The sequence below is a fragment of the Jaculus jaculus genome, chromosome 1 (genome assembly GCF_020740685.1).
Source record: "Jaculus jaculus isolate mJacJac1 chromosome 1, mJacJac1.mat.Y.cur, whole genome shotgun sequence".
Taxonomy (NCBI): Eukaryota; Metazoa; Chordata; class Mammalia; order Rodentia; family Dipodidae; genus Jaculus; species Jaculus jaculus.
In genome coordinates this window covers 131,796,222-131,813,750 of record NC_059102.1, presented here as the reverse complement: position 1 = coordinate 131,813,750, position 17,529 = coordinate 131,796,222, and the positions used below count along the sequence as shown (strand labels likewise).

At 45.7% G+C, this 17,529-nt stretch overlaps 1 protein-coding gene across 1 annotated transcript in view; it reads left to right on the top strand.

Annotated features, from left to right (window-relative positions):
- The first annotated feature begins 114 nt into the window (after positions 1-114).
- Positions 115-17,529, top strand: part of Morn5 (MORN repeat containing 5) — a 42,896-nt gene continuing 25,481 nt past the window's right edge. The window contains exons 1-3 of the mRNA XM_004662694.2: positions 115-201; positions 9,798-9,945; positions 12,915-13,026. Coding sequence (XP_004662751.1) covers positions 155-201; positions 9,798-9,945; positions 12,915-13,026 — 307 coding nt within the window. The 5' untranslated portion in view covers positions 115-154. The remainder of the gene's footprint in view (positions 202-9,797; positions 9,946-12,914; positions 13,027-17,529) is intronic.

Genomic DNA, 17,529 nt, shown 5'->3' with positions numbered 1-17,529 from the left:
CCAGCCCAGAGAGACTGAGCGTACACGATCCCAGGAAGTCCGGCGGCTCCGCGGGGCGGAGCTTCGCTTGGCTCCGCCCACTCCTTGGTTGCCATAGTGAGGCGGGTGCGCGTCGAGGCTGGTACCTAACGTCTGGAAGCTAGTAGCGGGCGCCATGCAGTACACTGGGAGCGAGTATATTGGGGAATATGTAGACGGGAGGTAAGGTCTCCCTGTGTCTTGAATATCTGGGACTGGGGAAAGACAACTGTCTTTTTGCCTCTGAGAAGGGCCTTGTGTCAGGCACTTTCACAGACTTGCTCAAGTAACTGGATCAAGGGCACAAACCTATTAAGCAGCATAGTTGAGAGTCATTCATTCCATGTATAGTTGTGTGTGCTTCTTGTATGCCAAGTATAGTTATGGGGATAAGAATATTGACAACGACAAGATCTTTGCTTACTTGGGGCTAAGTGGGCAAACAAATAAATGAGAAGATAATGTCAGTGATGAATGCTATAAAAATAAGCATGGAGATTGAGTAAGAGACTGGACAATCTAAATCCAGCATGCATATGAGTATATGTGGAGAATTAGTTCCAGGACCCCACACCAATTTCCTTCCCTGTTTGTAGCTTCTCACCGGGCATGGGAAATATGAGTGGTTGCATTGGTACCGAACATGTGCAAACTTTTTTCTGTCATTACTCCTTAAACAATACAGTATGACTATTTCCATATTATTTACATTCTAATAGGTATAATAAGTAATCTACAGGAAAGTTAAGTATACAGGATATGTAGGATATGTCATGTAATGTGACTGCACAAACCTGGGGGAGGAGTTCCTGGAGCCAATCCCTCATACCAAGGGACACTTGTATTTTCAAGCCACATTTGGTTGAATTCAAATTCTCTTCTCAAGGAATTCACAATGTTAGGGTTTCAGGAGTATGTTCACTGTTGTAGCTACCTACACATTGCTGGAACAAAGGACCCAACCAAAATCAGTGGACGGGAAGAAGGATTTATTTCGGCATACAGTCTCCAAGGGAAGCTTCGTGATGGCAGGGAAAGGATGGCAGGGCAGAGGCTGGACATCACATCTGCCACAGCAGGTAGAAAATAGCAGCAAGAAAGTAAGCCAACTAATCCTGGCAAGCAAGGGGCTAACAAACCTCATGGTACCCAGGCAACCCACCTCCTCCAGCAAGGCTCCACCTCCCAAGTTGCCATCAGCTGGGGACCAACCATTCAGAACACACGAGATTTTGGAGGTGTTGTATGGAAAATTCCTCCACATTTAAAGCAGCAAATGACTGTGGCCAGCTTTATCAAAAGCAGCTGGGGGGTGGGGAGGGAGGGAATTACCATGGGATATATTTTATAATCATGGAAAATGTTAATAAAAATTAAAAAAATAAAATAAAATTAATTAATTAAAAAAAAGCAGCTGGGGGCTGGAGAGATGGCTTAGCGGTTAAGCGCTTGCCTGTGAAGCCTAAGGACCCCGGTTCGAGGCTCGGTTCCCCAGGTCCCACGTTAGCCAGATGCACAAGGGGGCGCACGCGTCTGGAGTTCGTTTGCAGAGGCTGGAAGCCCTGGCGCGCCCATTCTCTCTCTCTCCCTCTATCTGTCTTTCTCTCTGTGTCTGTCACTCTCAAATAAAAAAACAAAGCAGCTGGGACAACTGATGAGTGAAGGGCATGCAGGGGGTCATCAGGCATGAGCTTCCAGGCATTGCCTGTGCCACTTTGTACACAATGATGCATGAGGTTTCATGGCCTCAGGGGGAGATAGAGTATAGAGAGAGAGGGCAAAAGATCAAGGGATAAGGAGGCACACTGAAGTGCTGCTTTGGGGTCTCCATGCTTCAAAAGCCTTTACCCAGAGACTGAAAGAAGAACATCTGCAGGAGTAACCCGGCACATAGTGCTCCACCTAAGCAGCTCTGGGGCAGTTATCCAAGATGAGATGAGACTTTTCAGTTGTGTAGCTGTCATTGGCTCCCCATGCTGTGTAAATAGGCCCCACTCTGAGGCTGAGGGGGGAGCATTCGAGGAGGTAATCGTGACACAGGGAGATCCTTGAAAAGGCCATAGGGAGGTCGTCATCCAGGATGGCATGAGACATCTCAGTAGTAAAACTGCTTTGGGGGGGGGGAGCTCCATGTTCCTGTAAATAACCCCTCACCCTGTTTTGTAAGTTACCCCAATAAATTCTTTGGTTTACCAGACTGGTATTGGTATTATCATACTTTGGTCTGTCATGTGAGCCCCTATCTGGGGTGAAGACTTGTATTTGAGTCTCCACAGGGGAAAAGTTTCCCACAGCAGGAGGACATCTGATTTAAACCACCACATACACAAAGCACTGTAAGTAGGAAGAGCTTTTCAACAAATGCTGATTGCCTTTCAAGCATCAGGTCCTGATCATGACCCTAGCTATAATCCCTGCCCTCAGAAAGTTCAAATATAGTGGGGCAAAAGCCGAGGATGGTGGCTCATGTTAATCCCAGCACTTGGGAGGGTGAGGTAGGAGGATGATCATGAGTTTGAGGCATGTCAGGGCTGGAGTGAGACACCTCCTCAAAAAATAAATAAATAAAACAAAAACAAACCAAATATAGCCAGGTGTGGTGGCAGAGGTAGGAGGTCACCCTGAGGCTACATAGTTAATTTTAGGTCATCTTGGATCAGAGCGAGACCCTACCTCGAAAAAACAAAACAGAAATAAATAAATAAATAAATAGACCAAATAGTGCTGGAGAGATGGCTCAGCAGTTAAGACCTCTTCCTGTGCAAGTATGTGGGCCTGAGGAGACCTGAGAGATCACTTGAGTTTTAGGCATGACCATGCATGTCTGTAATCCCAGTCCCATGGAGAGCAGAGAGCCAAGAATCTCTGAAGCTTGCCAAAAATGGCAAGTGTCAGGATCAGTGACTCCAGCTCAAATAAGAATGGGCAGAGAAGCAATGAAAGGGGGCATCTGTATTCCCCTCCAGCCCCCACAGGTGAGGAACCCCTGCTGGGGTAAGTGCACGTGGTGCCATATAGGCACATACATGTGCATACACCATACACATGAGCAAAAAATAATAATAAGACAACAATTGTGAGGTAAATAAGCATAACACAGGCAATAACAGTTGAGTGTGGTTGAGAACAGAGGCCACATGGAGGTTGTTACTCTTCCTTGCCAACAACCCTGTTTGAAGAAGGAGAGCTTGGGGGCTGGAGAGATGGCTTAGTGATTAAGGCACTTGCTTGTGAAGCCTAAGGACCCACATTTGGGTCCTCAGTACCCATGTAAGCCAGATGCATAAGGTAGTACATGCACTTGGAGTTCATTTGCAGTGATTAGAAGCCCTGGCATGCCCATTCTCTCTCTATCTGCCTCTCTCTCTAATAAATAAATAAAGATGAAAAACATTTTAAAAGGTGAGATCTCTGTTCTATAGCTGGAGAACTGAATGTAGGGATGAAGCAAATTGCTAAACAAGGGCTAGTTGTAGGGGTTGTGATGGGGGCTGTGTGCAAGAGAGGAAGGGCAAGATTTGCATGGAATCTGTCATCCAGACTCACAGGACAGGGGAATTCCAAGTTGCTTGAGGTCAAAGGGAGGAGGGGTCAGGGTTCTAGCCAGGGATAGGTTTAGATTCCTGGAGAAGGTGGTTGTGCATATGGATAATGGGGTGTTCCATATACACAAACACTTTCTCTAGGAATCTGTGCTGTCTTTAATCTTCAATCAGCCTTTCAAGAGAGATGCTATTATCTCCAGCTTAGAGATAAGGGAGATTTAAAGGGCTCAAGGCCCTTGTCCAACTCATCAGAGATGCTGGGTATGAGCTCCCTCTCACAAGTGTGAAATAGTTCAAGTTGATCTTGCAATTAAGGGAAACCCTGCCAGAGTTAGGATACACAGCTAGGAAGTGATGGAATTAGAATTTTTTAGCCTGGCTTGGTGGGGCACACCTTTAAACCTAGCACTCAGAGGTTGAGGTACGAGGATCACCCTTATTTCAAGGCCAGACTGAGCCTATAGTGTGAGTTCCAGGTCAGCCCAGGCTAGAATGAGACCTTGCCTTGAAAAATCTAAAAAACAAACAAAAAACACTCAAGAAACAAGAATTAGAATTCCTTCCCACAAGGCCCTGCTGTAGTGAAGGTGGTAGAGTTTGTGTCAGGTAGATGAGAGACTGGGTATCTTAGGCACAAAAACTCCTATCTTCTTTTTAGTGGGTTATGCATGGGACAGTCACACATGCAGATAGGGTCAGAGACAGAAGGCCTCTTAGCATTTTAGCTTGTCCATACTGAACCCATCATTTCTGGGCTGTTGTCTCTGGGAATCTGTGTTTCTCTTGGGGCTTTTTTGGTACCACATTTAGGGAATCCCAGATCTGAAAAGAATGTCTCAATTTTCCATGCCTGGCCTGAAGCTGACAGATAGTTTGCCTACTATGCTTCTTTTCATAATTTCTCCATACATTCTACATTGACTTTTTTTAATATTTGATTTTTACTTATTTATTAGAGAGAGAGAGAGAAAGTGGCCATGCTAGATCCTCTAGCCACTGCAAACAAACTCCAGGTGCATGTGCCACCATGTGCATCTGGCTTATGTGGGTTCTGGGGAATCAAACCTAGGTCCTTAGGCTTCACAGGCAAGGGTCTTGTGGTGGTTTGATTCAGGTATCCCCCATAATGTTAGGTGTTCTGGATGCTAGGTTCCCAGATGATGGCAATTTGAAATTGGAAATTACAGGTTCCTGGAGGTGGTGTATTGTTAGAGGCAGGCTTATGGGTATTATAGCCAGTTCCCTTTGCCAGTGTTTGGCAGACTCTTTTGTTCCTGTGGTCCACCTTATGTGGGCCAGGGGGGAAATGTCCATCCTCTGCTTATGCCGTCATTTTCTCCTGCCATTATGGAGCATCCCCTCGAGTCTCTAAGCCAAAATAAGCCTCTTTTTCCCACAAGCTGCTCTTGGTTGGGTGATTTCTATCAGCAATGCGAACCTAACTGCAATAGTAAAGTGGTACCATGAGTGGGGTTGCTGCTAGACACCCAACTGTGTGGCTTTGGCCTTTTGGAGCTGATTTTCAAGAGAAATGTGGAAGGATTTGAAACCTTGGCCTAGGAGATGACTTGCAGTGCTGTAAGTACAGCTTGATGGACTATTGTGGTCAGAGTTGAAAGACCTGAATGCAGTAAGAACTATGGACTGTGAGGTTTGGCTTATGAGGGTGAGAAAGAGCTTTGCTTGAACTGGGTTAGCAGTTTGTATGAGAAGCTTGCTGTTATGCCCGTGTCCTGAGAAGTTGTTTAGGGTTGTTCTGCATAGAAATGAACTGGTGTGAGCAGAGAGATATGGCACAGAAAGAAAAATCTTTGGGTGAACTGCTGCCCATTCAGCTGCAATTGAGAGATTACAACCTTTGAGATTGGGCCAGCTAACCTGCGTTGGGGCAACAGGAAGAAGGGCCTGAGTGCTCAAGGAGCATACTGTTTTTCAAAGTCTGCTTTATTACCCCCTGGATTAACAAATTGGCACCCTACCTGGTATTGTGGAATATAAGAAATGCAGGAAAGAGAGGGTCATTGAGTTTGCAACATGGTCTTGTGTTTTGGAAATGGCCATGGGCAGTGTGAAGCAGTTTTGCTGGGTGCCTGCATGGAGACCCCATGGGGCCATGAGGATGAACCATGGATTGCAATGGAGACCCAATGGAGCTGCCAGGACCACGAGATGGCTGCTAAGGAAAGCTGCTGGCCCCGATGAAGTTTTCCAAGACTGTGAGTAGCCTAGCTGGAAGGGCAGAATTGGAACTCCAGAGACTTGTTGATTAGGATTATCAGATTTAGAGACTTGTCACTGGCTAGAGTTAGTGGACTTGAAGCTACAGTTTGGTGTTCACTCTGTTTAAATCATGTGTTGTTTGAATATTTCTTTGCTATGCCCAATGCCATCTTTTGCAGTGTGAATGTTTATTCTGTGCCACTATGGGTATTTTGAGGTTATATTTTGGAATTAAGGCTCAGTTAAAAGACCTTGGATTATGGGGATGTATGAACATCATTGGGATTAATTTTTAAAATGGGAACTTTTAAAGTTGGACTGAATGCATTGCATTTTATATCATGGATGGTTATTAGTTTGGGGGGGCAGGGGCAGAATGTGGCAGTTTGATTCAGGTGTCCTCCCCAAATTTAGATGATCTGGATGCTAGATTCCCCAGATGATGTCAATTGGAAATTAGAGCCTCCTGGAGGTGGAGTATTGTTGAGGGTGGGCATATGGGTATTATAACCAGTTTCCCTTTACCAGTGTTTGACATACTCTTTTGTTACTGTTGTCCATGTTATGTGGGCTAGGAGATGATGTCCACCCTCTGCTCATGCCATCATTTTCCCCTGCCATCATGGAGTTCCCCTCAAGCTTGTAAGCTAAAATAAACCTCTTTTTCCCACAAGCTGCTCTTGGTTGGGTGATTTCTAGAAGCAATGTGAACCTGACTGCAACAGGCCTTAACCACTAAGCCATCTCTCCAGCCTGACTTTTTTTTTTTTTTTGAAGTAGGGTTTCACTCTAGTCCAGGCTGACTTGGAATTCACTACGTAGTCTCAGGGTGGCCTTGAACTCACGGTGAACCTCCTACCTGTGCCTCCTGAGTGCTGGGATTAAAGGCATGCACCACCACGCCTGGCCCTGACTTTTTTTTTTTTAATACAAAAGGATAACTTTAAAAAATGTTTTATTTGTTAGTTTGATGGGTAGAGAGAGAGTGGGAGAATGGGCACTCCAGGGCCTCTTGCTGTTGCATTTCAACTGCAGATGCATGGGCCATGTGTGAGTCTGGCCTTAGGTGGATACTAAGGAATTGAACCCAGGCTGGAAGGCTTTACACTTGCCTTCAACCATTGAGCCCTTTCTCCAGCTGATTTTGTGTTTTGACAAGAAGCAATCAGTCATATTTGGGGCCTCTCACACTTCATAATATGATGAGAGAAACATCATAGTAGAGAAGAATGGGCTTCCTACTGAGACAGGTTATATGCCTCAATTTCTAATCTAAAAAATGGGAAAATAATGCATACCCAGCAGGAGTGTTCCAAGCAATGGTACAGGAGCATAAATGGATTTTATTTACACATGGCTGGTAACTAATAGAGATTTTACCCCTTTTTTGGCTTACAGTAGGTCATTTCTTTTTAGAATGTAAGTGAACAAATTAGCTTGTCTATCCATTAAGAGCTTGATATTTAACATTTGATTCATCCAGACTATCCACTGCTGGAAAAACTATAAAATATTACAACTTCTTTGGAAAAGTTTGGCAGTTTCTTAAACAGTTAAACAGTCATTGTAATCTTACATATTAAATCCATAGATTAAAGTATATATCCATACAAAGACATGTATGTGAATACTTATAGATGCTTTATTTGTAATAACTGAAAACTAGAAGCAATCTAAATGTCAATCAACATACAAATGAATAAACAAATCATGGTATATCCATTTAGTGGAATAGTACACAGCAAAATTAAAAGGAGTGGGCTATTTTATGAGTGGATTTCAAAGGAATTATAATGGCACAGTCAGTAAAGTGTTTGCTGCCCAAGCATAAGGACCTGAGTTTAGTTCCTCAGCCTCCAAGTAACATGCCAGGTTCAGTGACACATTCCTCTTATCCTCAGAAAAGACAGAGACAGGAGGATCCCTGGGGCTAGCTAGTCTAGCCAAATGGTTGAGTTCAAGATCCAGTGAGAGACCCTGTCTCAAAAAATAAGGTGAAGTCAGGTGTGGTGGCACATGCCTTTAATCCTAGAACTCAAGAGGCAGAGGTAGGAGGATCACCATGAATTCAAGGCCAGCCTGAGACTACATAGTGAATTCCAGGTCAGCCTGGGCTAGAGCAAGACCCTACCTCAAAAAAAAATAAAAAAATAAAAGTAAACTTCCGGACGCCTGGGTGCTTTGCTGCAGAGGTGAGAACAATACATTGTGGTGAGATCCAGCTCGGGCTGGAGAGATGGTTCAGCGGTTAAGGCACTTGCATGCAGAACCTAAGGACCCTGGTTTAATTCCCCATACCCAGCGGCACGATTTCAAGTGAAGATTGTGCAAAGACTTGCTTCATTCAACGATGTGCACAAAAGAAGGGAATTCCAAGACTCTGCTACCTCCTTGGTAGGCTTCCAGATCACAGTGCCCTGCCCTCCACCAGCCAAAATGGTCTTTATGTCCAGTGTCCATCCCACTCCTGGCCAAATCCCTGAAGTTGGTCGGTGTCACGTGCATTCGGCATGCTAGGTTTATTTAAATGTGCAAAGCTCCTCCTGCAGGTGTCCCAAGATTGTGGCCCAATTAGTCTTGGGTGCCCAACTTCATGATGAGCAGCAGAGGACAATCTGCTGCACTTTGCCCAGGTCTGTCAGCAGCTGCTTGATGCAATGCTTGAGCTGTGGAAGCCTGGCCAGTGGCTCTGGGGGCTCCAGCTCCCCATTGTAGTCCAGCCAGCTCTCCAGCACTGTGGACCAAAAAGAACATTTAGTGAGCTCCCAACACCTTATTTACAAGAACCTCAGGAAGAGTTTCAGCTCATCCCAGTCCATGAGACCTCAACACCTATCCCATAAAGCATTGCTCCTGGGACAAAGCACATATGTGTTGTTAGGGTATGTTGTAGACTGCTCCACATTGCTGGGATGAACAACCAAGCCAGACACAGTTGATGGGAGGAGGGGGTTTATTTCAAGCTTACAGATCCAGGGCGAAGTTTGATCAATGGAGGAAGAGGCTACTTCCATACATCCAAGCAGAGAAAAACAACCAAATAGCCAGCGAAAAAAACAAGCAGCAAGCAGGACCCCTAGAGCTCAAACTTCTCTCTATATACCTTTGGACTCAAATTCAGGTCTGCTCCAGTGTAGCAGGTATCTGCCTCCTAGGGGCTGAAGCTGCAAATTCAATTTTAATAAAACACCTGAGTCTATAGGGCCATATCTTCAAACTACTACAGGGTATAAATAAATGTCTCCCACAGGCTCATGTGTCGAATGCTTGGTTCACAGCTGATAAGAAGAGCTAGAAACTTTTGGCAGTGGGACTGAGCTCGAAGAAGCAGGTCACTGGAGATGTGCCTTTGAAGATTATGCCTAGAGCCTGGGTCCTTTCTGTTCTCCACACAGTCCTGCCACCATGACATTCTGCCCACACATTTGGGAGGGAAGCAACCATGGACGGAACCCTCTAAAACCATAAGCTACTTGAAATAAATTTCCCCTCAAATTTGTTTCTGTCAGATATTTGATCATGATAGCAGTAAAACTAATACAATGCTCACAAAAAAAATTAAATAAAATAAAGGTGAAGAATGATTGAGGAAGACACTCACTGTCAACCTCAGGTCTCACATACACCCCATACATGTGCATGCACTCCTGCATACACATATGCACTCACACACAAACATGCATCACACCATACACATGCAAAAAAAGAAGCCAGACTAACAAAAAGTCTATATTATATAATGCCCCTTATATGTGGCCACCTTGTACATCTGGCTTTATACGAGCACTAGAGAATCAAACCTGGGTCCTTGGGCTTTGCCAGCAAGTGCCTTAGCCACCAAGCCATCTCTCCAGTCCTTAAGCAACCTTTTTGAGGAAGACAAAACAAAGAGGAAACAAAACTGGTTTTGGACAGAATTATGGTGGGAAGATAATGTCTGTAGTACTGAGGATAAGGCTTTCTCTCCCGCTAGACTGCCACGTGGAGCTCAGTGACTTCCCCATGTACTTACAGGATGGAGGGCAGTGCTGAATACATCTTCCCTACTGAAACAAGATATGTTGGAGAGATGAAGGATGGCATGTTTCACGGCGAAGGAACCCTGTACTTCCCCTGCGGAAGCCGATTTGACGCCATCTGGGAGAAAGGATTAGTGATTCAGGTGATCAGCTGGGGCTGGGATGGGGGTGGTCTTCAGGCAGGGCAGGAAAAGCCCCGTGGCCAAAGCCCTTGTCCTCTCTGTCTTCTACCTGCCTCTTTCCGATCCCTCCTTTTCCAGCCTTTGATGTCCCAGAACTGGAGAATCTCCTCTCTCTGGATCAGTCGAGGCTGTGGGTTTGAATCCTGATACGCTATTTACTGTGTGATCTTTGCCATGAGTGTAGGTCTCCTTGCTGTTAAACTGGAGACAATGGTTATCTGCAACAATTTACTGCTAATGTGTTATCTTAAATGAGCACTTTTTTTGTTTTCATCTTATAGTTCCAGGGATCAGAAGTCTAAGGGAGATTTCTAGGGAGAGTGTTTTCCCACCTTCTCCCAGCTTTCAGAAGCTGCCTGCGTTCTTTGGCTAGCGCATTGCTCCAACCTTTTGCTTCCAGCGCTGTGTTGTTGTCTTTCCTCCCTCTGCTTCCGTCATCTTGTCCTTTAGCCAGCCTTCCTACCTCCCTCTTTTTTTTTTTTAATTAATTAGTTTTGTATTCAGCAAATACAGTCAGTTTGGTACCATTATTAGGCTCATCCGTGACCTACCCCCTCCCCATGGCCCCTCCTTGTTGAGGTATATGGGTCATGCACTGTGGAGTTAGCCCACAGTTATGGGTAAGATAAATGTCTCTGCATATTATAGCCCAACATGTGGCTCTGACATTCTTTCCGCCCCCTCTTCCGCAAAATTTCCCTGAGCCATGTTGGGTTCATTTTTGGTCTGCTTCAGTGCTGAGGTGTTGGGGGCCTCTGGGGCTCTGGTCTCTAATTTGGTAGGAGTTGATTTTTCTCTGTGTTGGTCTCCTTCCCCCGTGTGCTGGTATCTAGTTCATCAGGAAAATAGCACCCTTGCTTGTTTCGCCAATTTTTCTTAGTTTCAGCCAGGGCTAGCTCCCTCTTATAAATACCCTTGTGATCACATCGGGTGAGCCCAGAGAAGTCCCTTTTGCCATGCAAGGTCATATGTTCACAAGTTCCAATAGATGCAGACATCTTTGAGGGACTTATTTCACCTATTACAGTGGCTAGAGGCAGCACCGAGGGTGGCTGTGAGGGTAAATAAAACAAAATACCCAAGTTGTTGGCTGATTTTTGCCACACAATAGGCTTTCTATAAGTGTTAGTGCTTACTACCACTACCTCTGCTACTATCATTATAAACCATCCAACCCATAGGCTGTGAGTAGAATTCTGGGCTCAGTGAAACTTGTTGATTTATACACAAAAGTCCCTGTATACGGGACTGTGTTTTCCTCCAGGATATATATTTTTCTCATCAGTTGCACCAAGAGCATGTGGGTTCTAACTCATAACCTAAAAAAACGGTTTGAAATTCTTTATTTTATTTTATTTTATTTTATTTTATTTATTTTTGAGGCAAGCCCAACAGACTGGCCTTTTTTTTTTTTTATGAGAGACAGTGAGAGTGGGAGCAAGAGAAAGAGAGAGAATTGGTGCGCCAGAGCCTCTAGCCACTGTAATCAAACTCCAGATGTGTACAAACCTCATACACATGTGTGACTTTGTGCACTTGCATCACCTTGCGTCTGGCTTTCATGGGACCTGGAGGGTCAAATATGGGTCCTTAGGCTTTGCAGGCAAGCTCCTTAACCACAAAGCCATCTCTCCAGCCCAAGAAATGCTTCTTTTTTATAGTGTGGAGAATTTAGGACCTAGGAGAGGGTGTGACTTCCCCAAGTTCACGCAGTGAACTGATAATGTGGGAATTTTCATCTACATTTCCTAACACCTAGACCAATGCAGTCCCTACATCCTGAAGCCTACCTTTATGCTAAAGCAGCAAGAGCATAACGCACATGTGTGGACATGTGGTTGATGTCCCCAACCTCTTGAGCTGGGATAATAGTAAAAGCATAGTGACAGTGTAAGTGCCTCCATGTTAGAGTTCTCCAGAGGCTGATGTGTAGAAAGGGGTGTTACTAGGCATTGGCTCCTGAGATTGATTATGCAAGTTATACCACAGTCTGTGCTCTTGCAAGGAAAGAAAACCAGTGCTTGTCCGTTGAAAGGTTGAGAACCTAAAAAGGCAACCATGTACAATGCAGACAGAGAACAAGAACACCGATGCCCAATGGCAGGAGGAAATGAGTATCCCAGATTAGGCTGAGAATGGAGAGGTCCTTCTTCTTCCTGGGTTCCATTCAGGCCCTCAAAGGACTGGCAATGCCCATCTGCATGGATGAGGTGATCTTTATTCAGTCCACTGACTCCATTCCTATTACTGCACATTTCTCCTGGAAATCCCATCATATAAACAGTCATAAATAAGGTTTACCAGCTTTCAGAGCACCCTTTTGCCCAGTCAAGTTGATACACAGAATTAGCCATCTCAGTTAGGCACTATAGCAAAGGTTTTAAATATTTTTATATTGTATTTATTTATTTTTATTTGAGAGAGATATAGAAATAGGCAGGTGGAGATAGAGAAAGAGAAGAGAATGGGCATGCCAAGGCCTCCAGCCGTGGCAAACTCCAGATGCATGTGCCCCCTTGTACATCTGGCTTACATGGGCCCTAGGGAATCGAACCTGGGTCCTTTGGCTTTGCAGGCAAGTGCCTTAACTGCTAAGCCATATCTACAGCTCTCTAGCAAAGGTTTTAAATGTATCATCTCACTGAATTCCTGGTCACCCTTATTAGATAGATACCATCATTATTATAATTTTACAAATAAGGAAATGGAGAGTCAAGAAAGGAGGCCACATGGCCAAATGTATACAGTTAGCATACTGTGAGGGCAGGCACAGAGCTCGCTGCCTTACAGCCATCCCTAGAACTCTCACAGCCGCGATCGCTGTGATGGTCATCACTTTTGCCGTGGCATCGAGAAGCCACCCCTCCCCTCACACTAAGCTTGGCCAGAAGGTCTCGGCTTCAGGTGCACATGTGCTCCTTGTCTTCCAGGGCAACTATACCTTTGCCGACGGGCTCCAGTACCAAGATAAGCACTGGCATTACTGTGACAGCTATGACCGGAGGTTTTTTACCGAAATCTGCCACGGCCTGAGAATTTCAGGTAAATGGGCACGTCCTTTCCTTCAGACCCACACCGAGAGGGAAACTAAGGGCAGACTGCAATAGCTCTGAGGCCCCTCCGAGCTCACTCAAAGGAGCAGAGGGAATTGAGCAGAGCCCCAAAGAACCAGAAAGGCCAGTGCTCACATCTCAGCTGCACTGCACTACCCAGGGCACCGAGCACAAAGGACATCACCACCTGTGCCTCAGCTTCTCCCCTACAAAGAGAGGACAATAGTATCATCTACCTTACACGTTCATTGTCAAGGGGCTAGAGAAATGACTCAATTTTTAAACGTATTTTACAAGTTCATCATCAATAAAATAATTCATCCTGAGAGTGGTGGCACACACCTTTAATCCCAGCACTCGGGAGGCAAAGGTAGGAGGATCGCTGTGAGTTCGAAACCACCCTGAGACTACATAGTGAATTCCAGGTCAGCCTGGGGCTAGAGCTAGACCTCGAAAAACAAAATAAAAAAATAAAATAAAATAATTTATGTCAGTTGCTTAGAACAGTGCCTTCTATGCATGGCAGGAGCAAGGCACATGCCAAAATATGCACTAGATGCAGACAGAGATTAGGTGGCACTCGTGCTCTGTGGGCCAGCCCTGTCTCCTTTGTCTCCAGGACTGTCCAGAGGGCTTTGCCCAGGCAGCCTTCCCTACTCCATATCCCAGAGAAAAATGTTGAGTGGGGAGTTCAGTCATGTTTTTCAGTGGCAGAGCTCACCTGGCATCCAGTGCTCTCCTCTCTGAGCTCCTTTTATTATGTATATCCCCGCAAATGCTGTGGTATATCCCAGAAGGCTACACTGGGGCCAGCATCCTGGCTTCAGGGAGTGGCTGCTTAAGAGACACTATGTTTCTAAAACTCAAGCCTAGTCAGGTAAACTTCAAAGAAAGTCTAGGTCTGGGTACAGCAGAGACCATGGCAAGTGGCAAAATGACTTTATAAACTGAAAATAATCCCAACCTAAGTGATTAGAGACAATGCAGGTAGTTGACAGAGTATGGAGCTGGAAGGTCTGAAGGAGCCTGGATAAAGGTTATAATTAGGACAGAAACTTCCAGAAAGCACACAGGCCATACCTGAACTCAGACTTAAGCCCCTTCACTTCCTGGACTTGTGATCTTGGTTCAGTTAGGTAACCAGGAGAGCTGTCTCCTTACTTTTCCTTTCCTAACTCTACCCATTTCCTCTTCTTGCCATCATCCCCCCCACATTATTAATGCCAGGGTTCCCTAGGTTCTCTGGCCTGAGCCCTCTTCTGTTACCATGTACTTTTCCCCAAGTAAATTGATTTAGTTTCAAGATTGAAATCAGAGGGCTGAAGCAGAGTGTGGTGGCATATGCCTTTAATCCCAGCACTTGGGAGACAGAGGTAAAAGGATCACTGTGAGTTCGAGGCCACCCTGAGACTGTATAGTGAATTCCAGGTCAGCCTGAGCTACAATGAGACCCTACCTCAAAAAAAAAAAAAAATCAGAGGGCTGGAGGGATGGCTTACAGTTAGGGCTCTTGCCTGCAAAGCCAAAGGACCCAGGTTTGATTCCCCAGGACCCATGGAAGCCAGATTTACAAGATGGTGTAAGTGTCTGGAGTTCATTTGCAGCAGCTAGAGGCCCTGGTGTGCCCATTCTCTCCCTCTGTCTCTCTCTTCTCTCTGCAACTTTCTTTCTCTCAAATAATAATTTTTTTTTTTAAAAAAGAAAGAAATCAGAGCCAGAGATTTCAGCATCTACCTTCCCCAAGACCTGTATGGTATGTCCTTCAGCGTGTCTGCATGGAATTCATAGTTGTCCTTACCAACCTACTCTCCACAGTGCTGGCTGTCTTGGTAAATGTCATGCCATCGTAGGCAAGCATGTCCTTCTCTTTCCCTTGTTTCATGTATAGCCCATCCCTGGCCCAGCACATTCTATCTCTTAACTACATTCTTCCATTTGTTTACTCAACACATGTTACTTGAGTACCTCCCCATACCAGCTGGCCAGTACTCTCATCTTCATGGCCTCTGCCTTCTTCTGGACCTCCTTTGTCTCTCCTCGGAGTTAGCTGACCTTTCCAGGATCCTCGCTCCATCCCTCTGGGCCAGTCTCCATTCTGTGGCCACTTTTGTCTTCTAAAAATGTGACTGATGGGGCTGGAGAGATGGCTTAGTAGTTAAGGCACTTGCCTGTGAAGCCTGAGGACCCAGGTTCAATTCCTCAGTACCCACATAAGCCATGTGCACAAGGTGGTGCATGCATCTGGGATTTGTTTGCAATGGCCTGAGGCCCTGGTGCACACATTCTCTCTTTCTCTCTCTCTCTCCCCCTCTCTCTCAAATAAATAAATATTTTGAAAAACACTACTGGTTGACAACCTGTGCATTGTCACATACCTCCCCTGAATGGGTGCTGACTGCTATCCTTGAGGAAAGGCACTCAGTTCTCAAACCTCCGCTTTCTCTGGCTTCTGTCACTGTCCCAAGCCTCATCCAGGCTACTCACCTCCTTGGTTTTTCTTCCCTCCTCTGTTCCTCAGATACCACACATTTTCCTGCCATTTGTCTGTCTGGAATGCTTGAAGCCTCCCACAGCACCCTAGTAATTCTTTCCCATCCTCAGGTCACACTTTCATGTCCTTTTTTCCAGGCCTCCTTCCTTGAATTCCTGGGCTAGGTGTGACCTCCAGAGCTTGGATCAAGAGTCATCCTCATGTGTGAGCCCCATGGAAGCTGTCTTCCGGGGCCTAGCATGCTGCCCAACAGAGAGGAGAGGCTCAGCAAAGAGGACTTATATAGAGCTAATCATACTGCTTTCTATGGCAGAGAAGTAAGGGGGCTCTGAAGAGGTGAAGACAGTGATTTCAATAAGTATTTCCTGAGCATCTACTCCATGAGAGACTCTGGCTGGTCCCAGGGACCTAGAGCTTTAACACGAGAACCTTGCAGATCACTTCTCCTGAATTAGTTATGACAGGACTGAGATTTGTCATGGACAAAGGAGCCCTCAGCTCTTGTCTGCAGCTCATCTCCTCCATGAAGCCTCCACCAAGCTCAGAGGCCCTGTGGTGACCTCTCCTGCACCTCCCTGGCTTCCCCTTCTCCTCCAGCCACAAGCAGCAGAGTCTTCCTTCTGAGAGGCCACTTCCTTCCCACATGGGCTGCACATTGCCTCAGGGAGCAGACATTCTAAGGCAGCTCTGTTGTCCTGCTTGCTGGACAAAGTGATGGCTAAGGCCATTCTTTTTGTTGTTGTTGTTTGTTTATTTTGTTTTTTTGAGGTCGGGTTTCACTCTAGCTCAGGCTGACCTGGAATTCACTATGTAGTCTCAGGGTGGCTTTGAACTCATAGTGATCCTCCTATCTCTACCTCCCAAGTGCTGGGATTAAAGGTGTACACCACCACACCCAGCTCCATTCTTGACTTCTCTAATCATCTCCAAGATGGGCACTGGCCTGAAGCTTCCATGACAAAATGGCTGTAAACCTGTTAGCTTGGAAAAGGCATACAGTATTAATTGGCTAGTATGCATGTGGTTCTGTTAAGGCCAGGGTCAGTTATATCATTAGTCAACATTAGTAGAGGTCCTAGTTGGTGTCAGGCACTGAGCTGTGGACACAGCATGGTGCTATGTACCTATGTGCTTCGTGGACGTTCAGCTCTCCACTCAGAGAAAATGGAACACAGGATCCATAGTTAGAAAAACCTAAGAATTCCAGCATCTCTTTATTCTGGCCATGGTATACCCACACCCATGGTGTATTACCTAAAAGGTCTATGGACTCCTCTTTCCCTCCTCCAGTGTCCTTGACTTAGGGCTGCACTCAACCTCTCTTTTCTCCTGGTATTGATACTTGGTACCCAGGTCCCAGAGCCAGGCTACTTCCTAGCACTGGGCTGGTTACGGAGCCTTTCAGCATCAGTTTTCTAATGTAACTCCTCTGACGGTTACTTGAGATAGGAGGTGCAGCAGCCTAGCACAGGGTAAACACTCAATGAATGACACCAGTGTGGCAATTTTGGTGAGAGTCAAGGTTTTGTATTCCCCAACCTTTGTCCACCTGACCTGACTCATTTCTTTGTTTGTTTGGGTTTTTTAAATTTTTTGTTTATTTATTTATTTGAGAGTGACAGACAGAGAGAAAGAGGCAGAGAGAGAGAGAATGGGCACGCCAGGGCCACCAGCCACTGCAAATGAACTCCAGATGCATGCGCCCCCTTGTGCATCTAGCTAACGTGGGTCCTGGGAAATTGAGCCTCGAACCCAGGCCCTTAGGCTTCGCAGGCAAGCACTTAACTGCTAAACCACCTCTCCAGCCCTGTTTGGTTTTTTTCATTGCTGCTGTTGTTGTTATTGTTTTGAGGTAGGGTCTCACGCTAGCCCACACTGTCTTGGAACTCACTATGTAGTCTCCGGCTGGCCTTGAACTCACAGTGATCCTCCTACTTCTGTCTCCCAAGTGCTGGGATTAAAGGCGTGCACTGGACTGCAGAGATTGCTTAGCAGTTTGCT